The sequence below is a fragment of the Mixophyes fleayi genome, chromosome 5 (genome assembly GCF_038048845.1).
Source record: "Mixophyes fleayi isolate aMixFle1 chromosome 5, aMixFle1.hap1, whole genome shotgun sequence".
Lineage (NCBI taxonomy): Eukaryota > Metazoa > Chordata > Amphibia > Anura > Limnodynastidae > Mixophyes > Mixophyes fleayi.
Window position 1 is genome coordinate 189,996,872 of NC_134406.1, and position 25,875 is coordinate 190,022,746.

Consider the following 25,875-nt stretch of genomic DNA (forward strand, 5'->3'; position numbering starts at 1 on the left):
TATTTCTTATGTGCTACACAAAATTTCAATGATATTGAAAAACAGGTCTTTACATACATCTATTACATTATACATATAATGGTATAATGACATTATCTGTAATGCAACATGTGCAGAATGTGAATATTAAAGAAGAGCACCTGGGACCAAAGCCACTTTCTCCACCCTTTACCTTGCACAGCTCATCCAGTCAGCTTCCCCAACCCACTAAGTGCATGGAAGACAAACAGCTAGATTTTAGGTGATCTTCAAAAATAAAGTAAACTCCTGGCTGAATTTTTCTATGGTGTTATTATCTTGATTAAGCAGTTTAGAAACAGCAGCCCTTCATAATGTCTGATGGTATATATTGTGGTCCTATCTATCCCCATAGCTGGATGGAAAGTGAGCTCTGTGTCAGTCTGTACTATACTCCTAATGGGCAGTAATCAAAAAAGAAAGTGTAATGCCATCAATTTCAGTAATTAGCTTGTAGACTCCTATGTAATAATAAGCATATAGATCCACAATGATGCATGGTCAGTTGTAGCATGTTTAAATGAGTAAATGGGCATCCTGGCACACATCATTAGCTTTTGCATTTATTTAAATTAATATTTCCTGTACAGCACTGCTATATAAATAAATACATGAGCATCTCTGCCAACACATAGTAGAGGCAGCCATGTTGTAACCTGAAGCATTAGTTATGAGAATGTATGCATCAATTCAAATCACAAATTTAACGAAATGTGAAACTTAGTTTATTGCCAATTTAAAGAATTCTTGCTCATGACGCAACAAAATTGCAATTAATTTGTCTCTCATCAACCACCTCTGAACCAAAGCAACTTGTTTTGTCTGTTGCTGCAAATGTCTGAACAATTTGAAAAGCCTTTATATCTATATTACGGGTAATGTAACCACTTCATATAATGTTTTGGCAGATGCTGTAATAAGCCAACCAAATGTTTGCAAATAAAATCTGATCTGTATTTGTGAAGGAAATGTGTAGTTCGTTTAATGACACAAATAAAGGCAGTAGGAGTAGAGCTGCAGCCAGTGAACTAGTAATGACTTGATGCTTCTTATATGAAAATATGTTAGTGGCTGATGTATGTGGTGATTTCTGTTTGGAAAATCAGGTAATAGGTTATCTGCTCATGGTACACCCTAAAACAGAATTATTGCTGCACCTTACATCCCACATCAAAGGTAGATAAAGGTGATACAGTAGATAGCCTTCTGCCAACAGTAGTTTTGCATCTTGCTATACATTTTGTCAAGAAAAGATGTGGTGGCTCAAGCGTTTCTTAAGGTTTAAGTTACAATGGCAAATTAGTGTAGCTAATGTGCATTCAGCATAGCTACTTACCAAAGTCTTTAATGGTCTCGTACTTAAAGTAAACTGGCCCTAAATGCCCATACTAAGTTTAGACCATCTAGGACAATAACAATGCAGTATACATTTCTTAGATATTGAAATACCCGTACTTACAGCAAGAAAAATATGATGAAACACATATGACTTTCACAAATTTTCTTGATTATTTAATAGTAACCTCATGATAAAAATATAATATGTAAATAAAATACAGTCCTTACATTCAATGTAGTTCTGTTTTTAAATTGAGCAAAGAAAAATAGCCTCTTAAAATGACGTTACTAAACTGACTAATGTTTCATAAGACAATCACTTTTGTGTTGTTAGATTAAATTACCCTACAGTGTCTGAAATGTAAATTGCAAATTGTTTTCGGTTTCTTTGGAACTGATAAGACATAAGTGTAGTTTGATACAACTAAATGCTCCCAGCAGTGAATCTAATCTCAACAATTAAGGAAAAAAAGAATATGAAACAGTTTGAATCTTTTGAATACTATTTATATATGGTTCATAATGTGTTTTACCACCAATAAACACACACCATGCCTTCTATCTACACCACAAACTACTATTTGAGTCTCAGTTCTGGAGTAAAAGTGTCCTCAGAAATGGCTTTTCTTCACCCTGCATTTTTAGGCTTCCTTTCCCTTGATCTTTTGGAGATCAGGAGTATAACCTTGGATAAATCAGGGCTGAACATTTTTCTCTTTAAGATTCTAGCTGCAATAGATTTTGTGGAAGATTTTTAATGGATATAGTGGAAGCTCTTCTTTGAAATTACAGTGAACATTCACATGTTTCCACAATATGCAGTTTCAACCCACTACCATCATTTGGCTCCACTCAGTCCTTCTGCTCGCTTCTGTGTTCATCCCTTTGGTTATTTAGAATAAAAAGAGCCTGCAAACTTTTCGATGGACGCAGAGAAAAACTCCAAAAGAATGCTCAGAAAAGATTATTGCATTCTACAAAATTAACACAGTCAAAATTTTACCGGTGGCTTGGTGTTTAACACCTCTGTCTCACAGCGCTGGGGTCATGGGTTCAATTCCCTTACTTGTGTGGAGTTTGTACGTCTCCCCGTGTTTGCGTGTGCTTAGTCTGGGTGCTCTGGTTTCCGCCCACATTCCAAAAAACATACTGACATGTTAGTTGGCTGCTGACAAAATTAACCCTAGTCTGTGTGTATTAGGTAATTTAGACATTAAGCTCCAATGTGGCATGTGAATGACAAATATTCTCTGTACAGAGCTGAGGAATTGGAGGTGCTATATAAATAAATGTTGATGATGATATTTAATATACCCATGATATATTATATATATTAAAACTGCTACTTGTAGTCAGATAAGGTTCAATAATTTCTCTTTAAGGGTAGTTTATGTTTACTAAGTTGCAAGCTACCAAAACCATTAAAGATTCTGCAAGAAAATAATTCTATGGAGTACAAATCTAAAGTTTGAAATAAATAGGATCAAACTAGTACATGTGTTATAAGATATAGCTTATCTCAAACAAATCACTCAATTGAAGGGCAAAAATCGAGAAACCAATCTCACTGTTTAGTGAGCACTTCTGCAGACATTAATGCAGCCATAGATGAAACTCTACACTTGCCATAAGAGCTAGACACCAAACTTATCTGCCATCTGACCATTCAATATTAGTGAAGTTAGCTCACAGTTACCATTAATTCTTACAAAAGATAACCCAATGTTTATTTTGAACCTTTTTCAGTTAGACTACAAGTTTATTCACTGTTAACACATGTAATGATCTCCGTTTTAACCTTAACTTACGAGAAAAAGGATTATTAATTTACTAACCTCTAATGGTAAGCTTGCTATACATTTGTGAATTCATTTCTTTGTCTCTTTTGAATCTCCGATATTCATCTACTGCTTCCCTCACCATTGTGACAGTCAGAACAAACCCCTAAAAAAAACCACACACATATATTAAACACACACGAATATGGTTAGCCCCATCAAAGAGCATGTTAGGGAAATATTTTGATTATGTGAGGCAAAATGTGCATACATGCAATTTATCATTCTACAGTATGAAATGCAATTTAATGACATCATGAAATCTGTGTACACTTGACCATTGTCCTTGAGTTTTACTTTATCAATTCTGCTTTCCACAATGTCCCCCACACTATAAAGGGATTTAAAGTGGAGCTAAAAACAAATGATAAAATATAGATAATATATATTTATGGATATACATCTGCTCTTCATGGTAATGCCATGAAGATCTCTCTTAATGAGTGTTCATATGTGTCTATAATGGCAGAAATTATATACATTAAAATGTCTATAAAAAGTGTTAGATGTACAGTAAACAGGTGCAATGGTCTGATGTATCATACACTGCTACAACAAAACACTGTTTTCATCACCAGTGATTTGAGATACCGTTTCATGCAGATATGTCGAGTGATTTCCTGCGTTAACTGAACTGTTCTGACAATCAAGGAATGGATCAGTTAACAATGCATAATTGTAATCTAATATACAGAGGTTAAAAAAAAACAAAACACGATCTATTTCAATTCAGTTATCATACATATCAATACAACATTGTAAAGTAAGTGTAACTTGCAATTATATTTTTTATTAATAATTTGGTATACACTAATGAATAAAATGATTAATGCTCAGAATATAAATATTTCTTACACATGACCTTAATTCACATATATTACTGACATTTATGTCACACTTCATAAAAATCATTCACCGGTGTTAAGCACGACCTTTCAAGAAAGACTACAACTGTAACACTCATAATATCAGTATTGCCAATGTCTTTGTCATATTGGGCTCATAGAGGTTTGAAGACAACAATTAGCAAGAACATGAGCATGTGGAGCTACCAGTGATAATCCACTGAGGACTTCAAGGACGAACATTGAACCCTTGTCTTAAGTTCCTAACAACCAATCATATTTAAGGTGTAAAAAACTTTTGTACAATGTCTATATTCATTTCACTGTATAGATGACTTTATACCACATTACTTAAAATACAGATAAACAAGAGTACACATGTAATGTGTTGAATTTTAACAAAACATGGCCAAGTGCTTGTTGAACAAGCCATTCCAAATCCATGGCCATTAATATGGAGTTGCTCCCCTCTTTGCTGCTATAACAGCCTCCATTCATCTAGGAAGACTTTCCACTAGGTTTTGGAACATTGCTGTGGAATATGCAGCCATTCGGCCACAAGAGCATTAGTGAGATCAGGCGATTAGGCTGGCTCGCAGCTGTCATTCCAATTCAGCCCAATGGTGTTCAATTTGTTGAAGGCAAAGGCTAGGTGCACCAGTCAAGTTCTGTCACACCAAACTCAGGAAACCATTATTTTTGATAGCCTTCACTTTGTGTAAGGGGGGGCACTGTTATGATGAAACTGGAAATGGCTTTCCCTAAACTGTTGCCACACAGTTTAAAGCGCACAATGCTATAGAATGCCATTGTATTATATAGCATAAGATTTCCCTTCACTGGAAGCAAAAAAAAAAAAAAACAGTCCCAGAATTTACAGTGGGGTAGGAAGTGTTCTACTGGCATATGACAAATCCAGATTCGACTGCCAGATGGTGAAGCATGATTACACTGCTCCAGTATTGTGCACTAGTCAGGTCTGAATTACATTCACCATAAGCCCATTCTATGTGCACTACCCTGCCATTAGTAACTGTGCAGAGTAAGTGTAACAGTTACTCTGCATATACCCTATAAGGTCTCTCATCCTGTTAGTTGGAGCCCTGCACTGGTTTGTGCTTGCATGCTGCACTGTGCTCGACAGTTCATGTAGATGTGTACCTTGGGAGGTTCATGTCCCAAGTGTTTCAAGGTAGCTGATAGTGCGAGAGACTGGTGTGACAACTGGTTTAAGCTCTGCCATGTTATAAGTAAAGAATGCAGGTGTTCACTTTGTTGTGACAAAGCCTTATCAGTCTTGGAACATTACTCTTCAATATGAGGAGTTGCTTTACACTGTTGGCGTGAAGAGCATTTAAAAACAATGCTGTGAAGAAGATACATACATTCCTGTGATTAATGGTGACGGTGAAAATTGAGGGGTGGAAGGATAAAAGTCAGAAGGGGTGGGTTACAAGGGTTAAATAGTTTTCTTTCCTTTATCGACCAAACTGTATGGAAAGTTAAAATAGACAAATACACACATATTTATCACAAAACAGACTTACCAGTGGGGCCCAGTAGGTGTACAAGTAGCCTATTTTTAGAGCAGGTACAAACTGAGAACAGGAAACTACCAGGAAATAGAGATTCAAGAAAAATTTGAATTGTTGATACAAAACCTATAAAAGAAGAAAAGAAAAGAACATTAGAGGTAAAGTAAGTTTCAGATTAGTTAGCATATGTTTTCATTTGCTCATTATTCAACCTTAACATTATTCCCTTTCTCCCCCCACCTAAATATGAATACAAGTTTAAAGTTAGTATCCAGAAGCAGGGATCACCTGTGTGCTGGTATTTAGCTTGTGGTTGCCATGGAGTGCTGGGTAGCATGGTTGTGGATTAACAAGGTCTAAGGCTTACTTCGGATGCCTGCGCCTTGTTTTTCTCATGCACGTCCAGTAGGATGTCCAAAACAATGCAGTGAGGAAGGAACTTCAAAGGGCTATTGCAGAGGCAAATGGGTGGAGAAACAGTTTAATGGATAAAGGAACAGAGAAATACTGTGAGAAATACAAATATATATAATAAAAATAGTATAACATTAGTTGTATACAGTAATTGGATGGTGTGAGGCCAATCCAAACTACAATATACCTGGAGTTAACATCCATTTAACGTACACAAATAACATTTTTATTTGTATTTCTCACAGTATTTCTTTGTTCATTTACCCATTAAACTGTCGCCAGAGTCAAACCCTCAATGCATTATTTGGGACAGAGAAACAAGAACCAGAAAAACATGACATTCAACAAATGGTTAACACACTGTGGGGCATATTCAATTAGGTCCCAGGATCGCGGTATTGCGCCGGAACAGGGAGCGAATGTGATCCGCTGCACCACAATAATGCTGATTTTCTTTCGCACCCCTTAGGATTGCCAAGCAAAATCTGCATTATTGCAGTACCGTATTACCTTCGGTAATTGCGTTACTGCAATCACAGAACTTAATTAAATATGCCCCTGTGAATTCATTACCAATCTACCCACTTCTCACAAGCTAAGTAACAAGTTAATATTCAACTAGATATATAAAATACTGTCTTATACTTGAATATTTATAAAATTATAAGACTACTGGATTGTGAGACAACACCTTTAACACTAAGTGACTATGTACAGTTGGACATGTCTGATTTATTTGCATAAAATATAAATTCTCTGACTGTGCATGCACACCCTAAAAATAAATATGCCTAATTCTGTATACAGATTCTTCCACTTGGAGAGGCGTAGAAGGGGAATGCACAATCAAGCAGAGTGCGAGAAGAGTGAGGGCACGTTCGCAAAATTGTAACCGAAGATGTAGAAAAACCGGTCAGGAGGTGTATATCTTGCGGGTGATGGAAGACAGGTGTGGGCAGCATGCTGGCTTAGTGGTTAGCACTTCTGCCTCACAGCACTGGGGTCATGAGATCAATTCCCGACCATGGCCTTATCTGTGTGGAATGTGTTTGCGTGGGTTTCCTCCTAGTGCTCCCGTTTCCTCCCACACTCCAAAAACATACTAGTAGGCTAATTGGCTGCTATCAAATTGACCTTAGTCTCTTGGTATGTGAATGCATATATTAGGGAATTTAGACTATAAGCTCAAAAGGGGCAGGGACTGATGTGAATGAGTTCTCTGTACAACACTGTGTAATTAGTGGTGCTATATAAATAGATGATGATGATAACGACAGGTGTAATAATGATTATCAGCACTAGGTAGCCGCTTCTGATTGGCTGATTACAGATTGACCTCTCTTGCACACTGCACTTAAATTATTACTGTGGATGCTATATAATATGAATCTGTGGCCATTTATTCACATTGCTTGATTGATATTTCCATGTGGACTGCGGCAGGAAAAACAGATGTTTGCATGTAATTACATTTTATACAACCTTCGCATGTATTAAAAACTGTCAAGACTATATTCTCTCGTGTATATGACACTTCATTACATTATCTTTGTATACAAATAGGGTAATGTAAAAGTTGCATTTACTACTAACGCAAATGCTAGTGATGAACAGCTGGATGCATCTTAAAATGTGTCCGACTAAACATGTACATGTAAATGTACTTTTTCATTTGAGCATACAGTTAGGGCATAAATGCGTTCCACTCTACATAAGCCCTTAATGGGCGTATTCAATTGTCAGCTTTAACGCTGCAAAACGAGCGCTCGAAAAATATTACCGTTTATACGGTAATTTACTCGCTCAATTTCAGATCGCTGCTCAGGGAGCTGCGAGCTGAAATTGAGCGAGTAGTTACCGTATAAACGGTAATATTTTTCGAGCGCTCGTTTTGCAGCGTTAACGCTGACAATTGAATACGCCTCTAAGTATAAGTCTATAGAAAGAAACAGCTAGTGCATTGGGGATATGACCCCAAAAATGATCCCTCTTCTTCAGATAGTGCCTCATACTATCACAACTTTCATTATTATTTGTTGGGAGATTTTTTTTCTCTCCTCTCTCTCTATAAAGGACACTGTTGTTATACAATGGCATTTGTTTAAAACAAACCAACAATTTGCTTTAAGTTCCAACTACTGAGATCACAATACTGCTAGCTCTTAAGCTGAAAATATAAACACAGCGGAGGATACTACACTACTACCTGTAGCCACATCTAGATTTACTGGAGAAAGCAGTCAACACCAGCAAGAAGTACAACAGTCACCTAAGATATAGGAGAATTAACTATTTTCAAGGATTTGCCAAGGTCCACACCACAGAAACAGGAACAGAACAAGCTATACAATCTATTATTACATCACAAGGACCTATCATATTTGATGACGTTTTTATACATTATTATATAGGGGGGTTGCCAGTAAAAGAAACCATATATTGGGCAAACAGGTCTCTTATTTTGAGTGCATGTCCTTGAATTCTAACATCTGTCCATGTTATATCATTGCATGATGGAAGAATTCCTCCAAATTATTCCCATGGGGCTGCGTTTCTATATAAGACACAAGATGGATGTGCTATAAGAATGCATTGATATGGGTTAAAAAAAATACTAATACATATTTACAATACATTAAAGGACCAGCACACCTTCAGGACTGATTTCATGGTGTAGGCTCTCTTGCGCATTGTAACATTCAGGTCCAGGACCGCAGAAGTCCCAATAGGTCATCCCCACTACGTCATTCCCACTCAATGAGGGTCTAACAATAATCTTTATCAAGGGCCATCTATTGAGTTATTTGTGTTATTGATTGAGGTTATTTTTGAAACAAAATATTTTCCAGATGAATATAGCTTTCATTTGCAGCAGGGATCTGCAGTGGGGTTTAACATAGTCCAAACATATGCTAATATTCATAGGCATTACTTTGAATAGACAGATGTACTGCAGTTGACAGGTTGCTAAAATATATATTTTCCTTTTTGTTACATAAATAGTATGTTTCTGATTTGGGAAGATGACATTTCATCTTTGGCAATACTTGTTTTACATGGAACTATAGTGAGACCGTTATTAACTTTCTTGATGTAATGTGGTATGACTCAGGATTTGGACTCCAAACTAAACATTTGAGGAAACAAAACTAGTAAAAACAGTATTTGACACCATGGTAGCATACACCCCTGGCCTCTGAAACATAGGCTACCTTTTCCCCAAATGTTGAGGATAGTATGGATCACTTCTGAGTCTGCAAGAGAGGAGATGGGCAAATTAGCATTATATGAAACTGACCAGAGGACAATTATTAAAACCTGGTCTTGTTAAATCTGAAGAATCTAAGGTCCTGAGTCATTAAGGAGAGCAAAGCAAAAAAAATGGAGGAACTTTGCACCTTGGCAAAACCATGTTGCATTGGAGGGGGGAGGTAAATTTAAAATGTGGGGACAGATTTATAGTTAGGGTAGGGCATGTCCTAGATCAACTTTAAGTTTCAGAGCAAAAATAAAAAAATACAGTATTTATGTGCATAATAAACTCATTTGCACCCCTTGCAGTATAACATGGTCTGTCCAGGATCACACTTTTATTTTTTTTGACTTGCTCTCCTTAATGACTCAGGCCCTAAGAAATTGCATTTTTCTACAACACTTAATACTACCTCAGTGAGAGTTTAAGTTGCAAGTTTAAAACACTAGCATGTTATAGCTACAGATCCTGTCTTATGTTTTGTTATAAGAGATGTCAACATTTTCTCATACATCTAGATAGTCACAAACAGAAGGACAAACATGAGCTGGGCTTGAAAAGAAGACTGATTCGTTAAGATGCCCAGGTTGTGTGAATTGGCAATTTATTCTGACAGGATCATCGTTTGAACATCCTAATTTGGAACTGTCAATTCATATTAAAAACAGGATCACTTGTAATAGCCATTACATTGCATACATTATACAATGCCCAAGTCTCAAATTTATGTTGAGAAAACTACCCTCATGCTTAAAGATTGAATTACCTTGCATAAATAATCTATTAAAAAGGCACTGTATTATTCTTTGAAGGAAAGTGATCTTTCTGCTTTACCTTATGAACAACATTTTGTTGAATTTAAACATACACTGGCTAATTTTAATTTTATGATAATAGAACACCTTTAAGAAGAGGGTGACATCAGGAAAAAAAAAATCTGTTACATTGTGAAACACAATGGATTCATTGACTTAATACACTGCCCCCAATGGACTTAATGATTATGTCTTGTTTTCTGTATTATTAATGTTTATAGATTATCTTCTTATTTAGTTGGTGCGTTTGTATAATCTTGGAATATTTTCTATTATGCTTTTAAAAATTTTAGGGGACTTTTACTGATATTTTTGCTTGGTGTGTTTTGCTATTTCAGTTTTGGCAAGCACTTTATTGCTTAATTAATTTGGGCATTACCGAATGGATGGATATAGATATGGGTGATTATAGGTGGATATAGATATGGGTGATTTTATCCATGTCATATAAATCCCCATTATCTTTTACAGGTTGTCAGGTAGAATATGATGGGGACACAAGTTATATAAGAAAATTACTTTAAGATAACCAGCAGTCTCACCTTGTATTCATGTTGGTGTAAGAGTCAGATTAAAATTAATAAACTCATGTGGATAAAAATGCCACTGAGACAACCTAGGGGTGATGCAAGTATTTCCAGCATCTTTCCTGAGTTCCCAAACGCTGTTTTCTATTCATCACAACGATCAGTTTTAACATGAGGCTGGTGCAAAAAATCCATCTTGGAAAGCAGAAACACGTAAAATAGTAGCTATTACCCCACAAAAATTTCTCCACATGTCACCAACAAATTCACTTCCTGATACCCACTATTCCATATTCTGTTTTAGTGGGCATAGTGTGTCTTCCAATAGCATTTATGTGCTTTGTTTCTAAGATTTTTGCACACTATACAGCAGGGAAGCTTCGAGATGTGTTGATGAATAAGCTTTAAATGGTAAGGTTTTGCCTACGTTTTAAGCAGATCCTTTAAAACACCCCAACGCAAATATGAGATGATAAGTTCCATGTATGCAAACTCAGAGACAAGGTGAGATGCATCTCTAATAACAGGCATTATATAATTGTACATATATTATAATATATATATATATATATATATATATATATATATATATATATATATATATATATATATATATATATATTATACACACACACATATATATTTATATATATATACATACATACATACATACACAAAAATACTTCCAATCTCTCATCTATGCTCAGGCTTCTAACCCCAAGCCCCTTTTTAACACATTGAAATCTCTTCTGAATCCTCCCGTCCCAAATCCTCCACCTGCCATCTGTGCCCAGAATCTTGCTTCCTATTTCAAGGACAAAATAGATAAGATCAGACTTGAAATGGTATCATCTCCCTCGACAAGCAATCAGCTCAATTTCTTTGTAGCACCCTCTAACACTCTCTCTTCATTTGATCCCACAAATGAAGAGGAAGTTTCTACTCTGTTCTTATCTTCCTACTCTACCTCCTGTCCACTTGATCCCATTCCCTCACAAATTAGTAGGTCCCTATCTCCTGTGCTCAATCCCCCTCTAACTAAAGTCTGCAATCTATCTCTTTCAACTGGTATTTTTCCATCACTATTCAAGCATGCAGTGATTACTCCCATTTTAAAAAAACAAAATTCCGAGCCAAACTCTCTTGCAAATTACCGCCCCATCTTTCAGCCGCCGTGCCCCTCCAAGCTTCTCGAGAGAATTGCCTACACTCGCCTCACACACTTTCTTACAGCAAACAACCTATTGGATCCTCTTCAGTCAGGTTTTCGCTCTCAACACTCCACAGCTCTACTAGGAGCCTTTCTCAAGACTGATCTACCTTGAGAAAGGCCCCTAGTAGAGCCGAAACGCGTTGGTGAGAATAAGTGGAGTATGACCAGATCTGTATTTGCTGTATTTGTATATGGGATTTGATACCGTTTACCTGCTGTAATCCCGGGTATAAGCAGAGATTGATTATAAGAAAGTGTCTTTTCATCTGACATTTGGTACGCGCTCTATATGCTACAGATTTATATTAGAGATTAGTCACGCTGTTTCATAATACAATAAAAATAGTTTTTTACGGAATCACGCTGTGTGGACCTTTTCTCTATCTCTTTTTATATAGCCCTCCGGATCATCGTTTATCCAATATTTCCGAGATTATCTGAAGACTCCAAGGGTGTTCCACCCCTATCCATGGCGCCTGTCAGCATTTCTTCTATTTGATTACCACTTATTATGTCAAAGTAAAATATAACTTAAGGCATAAGGATCCAAGTGCCATCAAATAAGGCTGCTTGTAGTCTTAGCCCTTTGTACAAAAAGTAGTAATTAAACGATGTACAGTAATTTAACCGAATGTAGTGAAACACTAATATCAAGCAAGATTGTAATCAAAACCCATTTAACTTTTCATGTTGTTAAGACATCTGATATATGCTAGTATTTTGAAAGGAAAATGAAAACAGTGAGTATCTGAGAAAGTAAAAACATTTATCTATTAGTTTACTATACAATAGCAAACAGATGTTTAAAAATTCCAACTACAAATGTAAATTAATTAAAAAACAATACCGCATGTTTTTAATTAAAACGATGAATGGTTTACTGTATTCTTGATGAACTTTGTGACCTTTAGGAAAATGTGTGCTGTTTAAGCAATTTGTATGCATTTAATAATTTAAACTAAGCGAGAAAACAGCAGCTTGGTTCAATAAAGATGAGAATATTTATCTGTCTAAAAGACAGTTGACATTTTCTTACCTTGACATAAGATCAGCCTTTTAATTACACAGCCATTAGTTGTGCGAGTTTTAATAAAGGCACATATAAGATTCCAAGTCTTTTCCAACTATTGCATATAAAACGTTCAATAAACCATACAAACTTATTAGCATTAAGATAATAAAACCTGATGACAATGCAGCCTAAATCTAATGTACTGCAAATCACCAATAAAATATGATGCTTTCCATATATCATGTGCAGAAAAAGTAATATGACACATTGTTAGCCCAAAAAAATTGCAGCATTAAATTGAGAACACTATTCGAATGTTTACACACAATACGGACAACAGGAAAGTAAATAGCATATGTTTCATACAACCATATATGACTTTTCCATGCCTCATTAATGAGGTGTAAAACTACCCAGGAACAATGCAATTTTTTTCCTGGCACAGTGTGACTCAATTTGTTCATATTTATCTAGAACTATGGCCAAACGTATGTGTTTTCAGAGCATAAATTTGCTCTGGCTGATCAGGGGTGGTTGGTGGAGTGAGGCCGTTCATTGCCAAGTACTGAGTAGTCACACCAGTGCAGCTAGTTTTGTGTTGCAGTGTAAAAACAAGATTTCATTTTGCATAATGAGATTATTGAAATAAGAGTAAGGGGTGGGGGAAATAGCACAGCTATTTGCACTCTACAAAAGTTTGCTAAGCGATCCATCTAGGTTCAGCAGGGTAAAACCAAGACAATCTGCAGTGGACATTCAATGAGCTTCATAAATTAGGTCAACTGTGTCCATTGCATATTTTTCAAAACGGTCTATACAAATAAACCCATAATTTGGGGATTTATTTTTAAAATTATTTTATCAATGATTACAGGATGAAAATCGAAACATTTTTTTCCCAGGCTCCACAGTTCCATCTCTTTACTGAGGCTTCCTGGTATTCATATGGCTCCAAACAACTACCAGCACTTGAGCTCATTCAAACACTCACTGTCTGTAGACAGGCTACGGCAGCTGTCTCTTTCGGCCCACTTTAGCATTGTACTTGCATCAAGTCTCTGGCTGAGCAGAGATAAAATATAATATGTGGAGATAAAACTATACTAAGTTCAATGATGAGTCTGTTAATTAGCAAAACGCTCAACTATGGTCAAAAGATAGGAATTGCCCGTTTATACTCTACGGGGAACACAGAAAGAAAATTAGAATGATAGGATCACTAACAATTAAAAATATGTGCTATTTTTTGTATAATTTATTTGTGCAACAACTGCTCAAGTATACTGTAGTTATAGAATATAACCAAAAAACACATTTTATTACAATAATGCACAAATTGCGCTTGTCTATATTTAATTTAAAGATAACATATGATTGTAAAGAGAAGAATAGTGCAACTTTCAGCAACATCAGTTTGCAGTGTTCCATATTGCATGATGAGTTTTACACTAAATGTGGGAGAGAGGAAATAATCACACTCCCCACCTCCTGTTGACAGTCACTGCACTCCTCACATAGAGAAGAGCACTGCGATATGTGTCACTGTGCACTTACTCCTGCAGTTACTGTAAGAGGCAAGCAGTGACTGTCTGAGAGGGGATGCAGGAAGGCCATGCGACTCTTCTCAGCAACCCCTGGAATTGTGCCAAGACAAGGTTCCCATGGTCTCTCAAAGTAGGAATGGTCCTCTATAAGTACACCTTTTTTTCTTGTAAACAATGTTATTAATTTGCTTTTGTTAAAAAGAAATATCTAGCAATTAAAAGGTAATTCTTTTCTCTTTCTTTCCAGCATCTTCCAGAATAGCTGGGGGTAGAGAAGAAACACAGTTCCATGCAGTCCTGCTACCAAACATGAAGCATATGCCACCTCTCTGTGACAGTTTTTATTAAATACCTACAAATACCCAATTTATTTCCACTACTTTATGGCTAATCTGTTATCGTACAATGTTAGTCTAGGTCAAAGGTCCTCAAGAGCCACCAACATGTCATGTTTTCATGATTTGTGTCTGTAGGGGTGGGATCATTACTGCCCCAAAAAAACAGATTAACTCACTTGTGCATGATTAAAAAAATCCTGAAAACATGACCTATTGGTAGCTCTTGAGGATTGAGTTTGAGCATGTCTGGTCAAGGTAATAACAACATTATATTTATTACAGTTATTTAAAAAAAAAAGTTTTTGTTGTTTTCAAAAAATTACCAACATAAACTTTAATGTAATGTGAGCGGAATACGGCAGTAACACTCTTTGTTCCAATGTTTATTAAAACAGTAATGTTATATAAGTTAGTGTCTCTATATGTTCATACGTTTGTATTTCCTTTGGATGCTTAGAGTACTATACAGGCAGTGTTCTTACCCCAGGTATAAACGTAAAGATGTTGTACTTCTGATTCTTTATAGCATTTCTAGGATATTTTTCCTCACATTTCTCTGGACATCCCAACCACACAGTTCGAGCTCTCAATTCCTTCCGTCTTCTGCATACATTTATAAGCCAGTCACAACAGCTAGGAAATGAAAGACAATGAACACATTATAATATTCTGAAATGTGTTTTGTAAAACAACTATTACTCACACTAAATGCAAATTTTTGTTAGCATAGTTGTGAATAAGGGCTTTTATGTAAAAGAAAAAAAACAAACAAAAAAAACACAAATGTACACATGTGTAACATTTTTATGAAAAATTAATGCTATAGAGCAATGTCACAAGACACCGCAAAAACATTAATACATGCACTCATCATCTCCCGCATCGACTATTGCAATTCCCTCCTTACTGGTCTTCCCAAAATCAGACTTGAACCCCTACAATCTATTTTGCATGCAGCTACATGAAAAAACAGTCAGTATTTAACTAATGTGCAAAACAGAAAACTAATTTGCACCCCTTGCATTGTAACATGGTTTTGTCCAGGAGACTGAAATAAGATACCTCTTCATTTAAGATCCTTAATGAATCAAACCCATAGTGAATAGTTATATATACATGGTCTAAAATCCCACTGGCATATGAAAAAGTGTGGTACCAGAAATTCTGTTAACATGTCTATGTGAATGCACTACTCTGCTTTCCAATTATACCTGACTCCCTCTGCTAAAATTAGGTAGATATCCTCATATAAACTTTACTGAAAGTACACAAAATGCAACTGTATCTAACGGATATATAACCATCAAATTTAATGAAAACTAATTGCTTAACCATTCTTTGTTTCCAAAAAGTAATGTAATTCTGTATTATAATGTGATGTGTATAGCCAAAACAGTATACAAAGAGCACTACAAAATTGTACTTAATTTGTAGATAATGTTTAAGAAAGGCAGCTGGTCTTGTGAAGCTACAGCAGTAATGTGTATTAAAAAGAAAGATCTATATGCAGCACAAGATGAACAGAATTCAATAGGTTCCAATTATCTAAGGATACTCCCTTGTTTAGGAACATAAGCCATATTTGCAGAAATGCACTGATGAGCTGTTAATTATTGACATGTAAAAGTCAATAATGAATACTACGATTGTGCAGTTTTTTTTTCCTCATATGTAGTTATTGGTTTCTACTCACACTGTACCTACACTGCCATCCTAAATCTTCTCCCTGTCCTCTAAACACAGACCCCATAGGAACAAAATGCAGCAGATCACTAGTATTTGTTACTTTTATTGCATGCTATTTTACTGTAGACACTGAATACAGTTTTTCCTTTGCTAGACAATTTGGTTATAGGGACAGTAACAGTTGAGATGCATTGCTATAGGAGATTGCGTTAGAGCAAAAAGAAATAAAGCACTTCACATGAATAATTAACAAACCACAATTAACTGATCCATCTTTGAAATAGGTATACAGTTTATCTGTGTTTGTGAAGAGGAAGTTACTTAATCTAGGAGATCTATAAGGCTGTGTAAGGCAGATTACAATTTTTGCAAACATGACGCAACCATCATATATGAAAGATGAAAATTAAATGTCCATCGTAAGACAAAGAATGACTTTTTAAACAAAACCCAGTGTTAACCATCTTTGAATCTGGAGGAGGAGCATCACCAGTTTCCCCAGTACACAGGTATGATACATTGCAGTGAATGTTGTGTATATAGTAATTATTCGTCATGCGCTATGTCCAAGAATAAACAGAGTTTTGTAGATACATTTTGGTTCAGCTTAATCCCCAGGCCTGCAAACAACCACATAAATGTCCCAATTTTCAGCATCAGATTAGCCAACTGGGGTGGACACACAGGTGGTCCCCAGTAATAGATGGCTCCACTTGCCCAACATTTATACAGTGCTGAGGCCTCATTTAGCCTAAGCTAATGAGAGTAATTAAAGAAGAACTACACCTAAACTTCCCATGCCTGACATCCCTGTCTGTAATGTTAATTTTTCTAATGCTAAACTCACTGGACACCTTTAAATGAATGTAGGGATCACAGAAACATGACCCCAACAGCTGTGGTAGTTTGGGGGAGAAGGATTGATTTTATTTTGAAAAAATAAAAGTATATGCAAAGATGAGAAGGAGTTTGGTCATTGTGAAGTGTAGTCTAAAAAATAGATCTTCTGTTTTTCACCCTATATTGTGCCTAGCTGCAAGTCTGCAACCAACTTGAGGTACCACTGACAGTGCCCTCAGAATATGAGAGGTTATGGGTTAGAGGAGACTACAAGCCAACTGCTTGTTCATGGTTGGACTAATAACAGGGAGTGTCCAAAAATGTGACTGAATCTTTTGCTATAGGCAGAATCCTGTTATGCCATAGGCTATCTGGAGAAGGAAGTGGATTGGATTGCTTTCCTGAGTGGCTAGTCTTTTTAGCTCTTTGAATATAGACCAATCAACCACAACATTAAAACCACTAACAAGCAATGAGAATAACATTGATTATCTTGTTACAATGGCACCTGTCAATATATTAGGCAGCAAGTAAACAGTCAGTTCTTGAAGATGATGTGTTTGAAGTTGGAAAAATGGGCAAGCGTAAGGATCTGAGCGACTTTGACAAGGGCCAAATTGTGATGGTTAGACAACAGGGTCAGAACATCTCTAAAAAAGCAGCAGGTCTTGAGGGGTGTTTCCGGTAAGCAGTAATTAATATTTACTGAAAGCGGTCCAAGGAAGGACAACCGGTGACAGGGTCATGAGCGCTCATTGATGTGCGTGGGGAGTGAAGCATACCACGTCTAGTCCAATCCAACAAGAACTACTGTACTACTGTAGCACAAATTGCTGAAAAAGTTAAGGCTGGTGATAATAGAAATGTGTCAGAGCATACAGTGCATTGGGGCTGTGTAGCTGCAGACTGGTCAGTGTCCATGCTGACCACAATCCACCACCGAAAGCGCCTACAATGAGCATGTGAGCATCAGAACTGGACCATGGAGTAATGGTCTGATGAATCATGTTTTTTTTTTTACATCATGTGGACAGCTGGGTGCATATGCATTGAGGAAAAAAATGGCACCAGGATGCACTATGGGAAATAGACAAGCCAGCGGAGGCAGTGTGATGCTCTACATGGAAACCTTTGGTCCTGGCATTTATGTGGATGTTTCTTTGACACGTGTTGCAGACCAAGTATACCCCATCACATCAACTTTTTAAGTAGGATAATGCGCCCTGCCACACTGCATAAATTGTTCAGGAATGGTTTGAGGAACATGACGAAGAGTTCAAGGTGTTGACTTGGCTTCCAAATTCCCCAGATCTCAATACAAACATGCATCTGTGGAATGCACCAGAAAAACAAGTCAGACCAACGGAGGCCTCCATTGCTGCAAACGTCTTGGTGCCAGATACCACAGGACACCTTCAGAGGTCTTCTGGAGTCCATAACTCGAAGGGTCAGAGCTATTTTGGTGGCACGAGTGGGAACCTACACAAAATTAGGTCTGTAGTTTAATGTAGTGGCTGATCGGTGTATTTTTATGTATCAGTGATTTTCTTGTATTGTGAAGTTAACATTTTCATTTGGATGTTGGTATTGGGAAGACAATTTACACCATATTGGATAAACAACTCTACATGTGCTATACGACTAGGAATAATGCACCAATATTGGGGGTATGTTAAAGCAGAAGCTGGCACTATATGCTCTGATGCTCTGGAATATATTTTCTGGTCTCTCTTCCCACAATAATGCATTTTGGCTTGAATCAAGAAAATCTTATCACACTTAGCTGTTTGTTTGTTTCTATGTTTGTGTGTCTTAAAAATTGGAAAACTTCAATAACTTCATTTTAAGAAAAACTACATATATTTATGGCACATGTGTGGGACCAGAGCAGGTACCTGCAGATTAAGTTTTACTTTTCCTGTTCTAGAAGAAAAAAGGCAATTCTGCTAACAGTCCCTATTTCCACATGCCGTCTTAATTTCTGGCATCTGAAAAGGGTGTGACCTGTCGTAAAAGTGGTGTTGCCTCATCCAAAATGGGTGTGGTTTGGGTGAGTTGAAGGCATGGCCTAAACTGTCCAGAATTTGCAATCAGGAATGTTGGTAGGTATAATAAAGGTAATATAAGTGGGTTGCACTATTTTGATGTACTAGGACACTTCTAAATGTGTTTAGTACATAGATTTTGGGGACTGATGTTTTTCATAATTGGAGTTGCTGTGCTCTGCTGTTAATTGTTTTGGGTTAATTGTTTTGGGTGTGAGCCCTAAGTGCATCAGTTGTACACAACTGATATCCAATTTATTCTAGTGTCTTGAACAGACTATTATTACTTACAGGAGCTTAAATTGGAGATTTTATCTTTAGGTTAGGGTTTATATTTTCTTTGTATCCATTTTAGTAAATGATCATTCGATCAGGGACCTATGCGTGCAGGGCTTGTCTGTTCTACCCGTGTTTGCATGGGTTTCTTAGGGGTGCTCCGGTTTCCTCCCGTACTCCAAAGACATATCAGGAGGCTAAATGGCTTCTGACAGAATTAAACTGTGTGAGTGTCCGTGTGGAATATAGATTGTAAACTCAATCCAAGGAGAGACTGATGTGATTATATATTCTCTATAAAGCACTGTATAATATATAAGTAACTGTTAATAAATAAATAGCACAGTTAATATTTACTAAAGTGATCAGACATTTCTTACAAAAACTCTCCAGCCAAAAAAGTCTATATAAGTTGGTATGTGAAAATCCTGGAAAGGTTTGCCGATGTTTTAAAACTACACAATAGAACAAAAAATGCTAAAGAATTGATAACATTACAGTATACTTTTCTATGTGTTTAGTTTCTGTTTTATCCTTAACTAATAATAGGACTGTCAATTAATAAGCAGGGCATTTGGCCATCAAAAAGGGAGAGGTGGACAACAAAATATTAGATATTGTTTGTACTGTTCCAATACTAGCCATGTGATAGTTAGTACAGAGCATGCTAAGTGACAATGACTACAAATTATATATCTCATCACACAGCGGAAGCAGATTCTAGTTCATGATTAGTGGACATAAAACAAAGAAAATATGGAACACAAAACACAGATATAATGGCAAATGAAGTGTGCACTGATAGGATAATAGAAAAAAGATCCAAACACTTCATTTCTTTATACACTATATCCACTACATCATAAGTAAGGTCATTAAATGTTGTAAATTCCGCATTTTACTGCTGACACTGTAAAAGTTCTTCCTAAGATTGCATGCAGTCTCCATTTATCTGTTCTCAACGGGTGGCATTGCTCCCACTTTATAGGCCTTGGGATAAAACCTCATACAGAGTTTCCTTTCAAGCCATTAGATTTAAAGATTGTTATCATGTGTCCTTTTATCCTAGATTTGTTCTTTCCATAAGTATACTATTACAGTGATACAGCAAAAATAGAAATACCATCAACATTGATGATATTTTTGGAAAAACATTACCTCTTTTTGTAGAAGAGTTTACAGGAAGCATTTAAAACAGTAACAACTCATTAGAACTACAGTTATGGTATCTCAAATCTGAAAACCCAGTTTACAAAAATAGAAAAAAATATATATATGCTTTGTGATAATGTAATACACACAGATATGATTATCAAGTACCCCCTCCTACAGTGACTGTAAGGAGCACTCAAACATTTCAATGAGGCATGCCTGGGACAGTGTGGGGAAAGACACAAGTAATTTAGTTTACTTTTTCACAAAACATACCTGTATAGGGTTTAAAGAAACTATTTAATCATTCACATCAGTGGAGCATATAGTCTATATTCTCTATTGTACAAATAGGGTTAATTTGATTAAAAGCCAATTAACTTATGATTATTTTGGGGGGGAAGAGGATGTTTTGGACTGTAAGAGGAAATCAGAGCATGCAGGGGAAACCCACGCGAACAGGGGGAGAACATACAGTCATGGCCAAAAGTTTTGAGAATTACACAAATATTATTTTTGACAAAGTCTGCTGCCTCAGTTTTTATAAAGGCAATTTGCATATTCTCCAGAATGTCGTGAAGAGTGATCAGATGAATTGCAATTCATTTCAAAGTCCCTCTTTGCCATGACAATGAACTTTATCCCAAAAACAACATTTCCACTGCATTTTAGCCCTGCCACAAAAGAACCAGCTGACATCAGGTCAGTGATTCTCTTGTTAACACACGTGAGTGTTAACAAGGACAAGGCTGGAGATCACTCTGTCATGCTGACTGAGTTAGAATAACAGACAGGAAGCTTTAAAAAGAAGGGTGGTGCTTGAAGTCATTGTTATTTCTCTGTTCCATGGTTATCTGCAAGGAAACACGTGCAGTCACCATTGCTTTCCACAAAAAGGGCTTCACAGGCAAGGATAATGCTGCTGGAAAGATTGCACCTAAATCAGCCATTTATCGGATCATCAAGAAGAGAGGTTCAATAGTTGTGAAGAAGGCTTCATGTCATCCAAGAACGTCCAGCAGCGTCAGGACCGTCTCTTAAAATTGACTCAGCTGCGGGATCGGGGCACAACCAGTGCAGAGCTTGCTCAGGAATGGCAGCAGGCAGGTGTGAGTGCATTTGCACGCACAGTGGCAAAGACTTTTGGAGGATGGCCTGGTGTCAAGAAGGCCAGCAAAGAAGCCACTTCTCTCCAGGAAAAACATCAGGGACAGGGACAGTCTAATCCCTGTACTTTTCTGCAAAAGGTACAGGGATTGGACTACTGAGGACTAGGGTAAAGTAATTTTCTCTGATAAATCCCCTTGCAGATTGTTTGGGGCATCTGGAAAAACGCTTGTCCGGAGAAGGAAAGGTAAGCGCTACCATCAATCCTGTTTCTTGCCAAAAGTAAAGTACAAGCATCATGAGACCATTCATGTGTGGGGTTGCTTCTCAGCCAAGGGAATGGACTCAGCCATGAATAAAGAATGCTACCAAAACATTCTCCAAGAACAACTTCTCCCAACCATCCAAGAACAGTTTGGTAGAGAACAATGCCCTTTCCAGCATGATGGAGCACCTTGCCATAAGGCAAAAGTGATAACGAAGTGGCTCAGAGATCAAAACATTGAAATTTTGGGTCCATGGCCAGGACCTTAATCCCATTGAGAATTAGTGGTCAATCCTCAAGAGGAGGGTGAACAAACAAAAACCCACAAATTCTGACAAACTCCAAGCATTAATTAGGCAAGAAAGATCGGCCATCATTCAGTATGTGTCCCAGAAGTTGATTGACAGCAAGCCAGAGCGAATTGCAGAGGGTTTCAAAAAGAAGGCAAATATTGACTCTTTGGATAGACTTAATGTAATTGGCAATAAAAGCATTTGACACTTATGAAATGCTTGTAATTTTAGTTCAGTATATTATAGCAATATCTGACAAAAAGGTCTAAAAACACTGAAGCAGCAAACTTTGTGAAAACCAATACTTGTGTCATTCTCAAAACTTTTGGCCATGACTGTACAACACTACACATATAGTGTACTGGTTGGATTTGAACCCATGGCCCCAGTGCTGTGAGACAGCAATACTATCTACTAGCAATGTTTGGGTGAGGTAGGCTAAAAGAGCAATAAGGCCCTCCACTGTACAGGAAACAAAGTAAAAACTATCCTTTAACAAAAGGTATTTCCACATTACTTACTATTAAAATAAGTGCTGAAAAATTAGGGAACTATACCTCAATAGAGGGATTGTGGGTAGAGAATCAATTTAAACATATCAGATCTCAGAAGCATAATATATAGATTATACAGTTCATGTCTTAATGAGGGCTATTCTAAGAAAGAGTATATTGCAATTTTTTTAAAACTTTTCTCTAGCATCGTCCTTCTTTGAGCTGTATATTTTATACTATCACTTATTTCCACCTCTTTCATCTCATTACGCTAATGAGCAAAAAACTGGACATAATTTAGTTACCGCCACAATAAAATGGTACTTTTATATAGTCATTTTTTATGCATTTCTTTCCTTCTGAATCAGCGTCACATTATAAAAATAGGAAACGATCCTGTCTGAAAGGATTACAAAAAGACTATTTCTTAAAAAAAACATGGAAAATAGAAATTTTAAAATCATGTTAAAATTGTAGTTATTTCAACAGAACATTTTCAGTTTCCTACACTCTATACAATACTCTGCAAAGTGTTCCACCATCCATTAATAGTCAATGGTGATTCTTAACTCTTTCCAAAATAAACTGTCAGTGCCATAGTGCACATTATTGGATACAACAATGGCACCACAAAGTGTACTAATAGCACTGAACCAGGACGTTGTTTGCACAATGGGAAACCACCAGATCATTTCCTCAATTTCAAAGGAAATCTAACAGCATTTCCTCCTTGTATCTTATAGGATGCTGTCCTGGACCTAATAGTAAATGCTATTGCAGGGATTATAAGCTCAAGTTTGCATTGGCTCCGTTAGCAATAAAAACAGCGGAGATCTATTTCAGTGTCCGATGACTCCTATAGTCTCCCTTGGTGTTTTGCAAAGAAAAAAAGGAATTTGTGAAAAATAAAACAACCTGCCATATAACTGTAAGACTGATTAAAAGAACACATACACTATACTCGGGAGAATTAGATAATGCCTTTCAAGATACTTAAAAAAATTTTTAGAACTGCTTAATTATGTCAAGGAAACCATGAGGAAAATAGGAAATTTTACAGCAGATTATAGTATAACAATAAAGCATATTGTGGTCTGGTATGACTTGCAATATTTATAATATAAAATACAGTGATTTTTATTTCATTACAAACAACTACATATTGTTAAGAAATAGGATCTCTCCGGTTTGTTTGATCTATCATCTGCGCAATTACTGCTACTGCTATGTGTAGGATCATTCCTGCAGTTCATTGATTCAGCTAGTTGCTAGGCAAATAGTTACAAGCTTCAGTCAGTTCTCAGTCTGGCAGCCTCAAATGTGCAATCACCTACCACACTCATGCAGCTGATTATCCTGCAGTTCTGAATGGTGCTGCTGCCTTTATAAACCTCTTCCTTGCAGTATACCAGTGCTGGTGGTAGTTCCTGCTTGACCTAGTGTGCCTTGAATCTTGACTTGTTCAGTTATCAGTAATTTACCCGGATTGTTTATAGGAATTGTTGTCTTCTTCACTCCTGACTCTTGGCTAATGTATCCTGGTTGCTCCTTACCTCCTACTGTGTCCTGTCCTCTCTACCGGGCAGGTGCTAGATCAGCAACTGTTACTACCTGAGCCTATGTCCTGAGGGTAACTGAGTACTGTGGGACATAAAAAGTCCACGGAAAGGGGGCTGCTAAAGATGAACATCTCGTGAAGCAGATCTAGCATTTGAGGATCTCACACTACTCTGCCCCTAACACCTATAAAACACATTTAATTATGTGAACCCAGAATTAAAATAATATTCTTTCTAAAGTAATGTATCCACCATGATAATGAATACCAAACGAACAACCATGCCCTAAGCAAATTTGATGGGAACTCTATTCATCTTTACATTTGTTTAAATTTTAATAGAAATAACCATAATTTCCAGCAAGATAAATCTGCCAACAGATAACAGTTCTTTATTCAAATATCTATCTAACAGTAAAGAACAGTAACTTCACAGACTCTTGCACTATTAGGACTAAGATCTACTTGTAAAATGCATTGTAGCCGTGATTGTGACCAGCAGTCATTTCCATCCCAGAACATTCAAAATAAATGCAGATCCAGTAAATGGACCAAATTCTTGAAAGACTAGTGCATTATGTTTTTGTAAATTTACCAATCTTACAGAGTGAAAAAGAAAGAAAATATTTATTCATTGTTTATTTTAGATTATAATGGTTACAACTGGCAATCAGAAGTAAGCCAAACAATCAACATTATAAAAATCTGGTTGAAAGTTCATACATGATTATCCGAATTGTGTGGGCTACATGGTTGAAACTCACGCTGATACAAGCGACAAGATTAGATAAAGGGGGTAGATAGCTAGTTAGAGGGATTTATTTGTATGTTTTTTCTTTGTTTTATATTAAAAATCTCAATAAAAATACTTTATTCAAAAACAAAACCATTATAAAAATCAAAATTACATTTTTTTTCCTCATGCTTAAATAAAATGCATGTGGTTTATTTAATTTGGGTAATCTAACCATGGTAAGGCTAGTAATTAAAAAAAATATGGTTAACTAATTTTGGTAAATGTTTTATCAAGAAATAGTCATCATAAATATATATATCCAACACGGATGGGTGCCCTGGTAATCAGCCAACAGGTATGCCATGGCCTCTCGACCCACAAAGAAAATCCGATACAAGTCAATCAAAATACAAGGGCTTATGCTATTGAATGTTTTTGTATGAACTCTTTTCCACCAAATGCACTCTAAATCTTTAACGCTTTAAAAATTTCAGAACATGACATGACCTGTTTATCATGCATTAACACATGCTACTTGTAAATTGTAAATCCCAATTGTAAAGCGCTACGGAATTTGCTGGCGCTATATAAATAAATGTTGATGATGATGATGCTACTACTACAATAGTTCACACTTGTAAAAGCACAATGCATTGTTACCTTATAGCAGATTTTACTCAATGCCAATGTAGTGGCATTGAGTGTAGTGGAGACAAAGGATAGGAGAAATCTA

General features: G+C 36.5%; 1 protein-coding gene across 2 annotated transcripts in view; it reads right to left on the reverse strand.

The window, feature by feature from the left end:
* Positions 1-25,875, reverse strand: part of LOC142158866 (putative phospholipid-transporting ATPase IIB) — a 272,638-nt gene that overhangs the window by 222,707 nt on the left and 24,056 nt on the right. For both annotated transcript variants that reach the window (XM_075213200.1, XM_075213199.1), the window contains exons 3-5: positions 15,173-15,323; positions 5,587-5,700; positions 3,192-3,300 (exon numbers count right to left, since the gene is read on the reverse strand). In XM_075213200.1, coding sequence (XP_075069301.1) covers positions 3,192-3,300; positions 5,587-5,700; positions 15,173-15,323 — 374 coding nt within the window. The remainder of the gene's footprint in view (positions 1-3,191; positions 3,301-5,586; positions 5,701-15,172; positions 15,324-25,875) is intronic.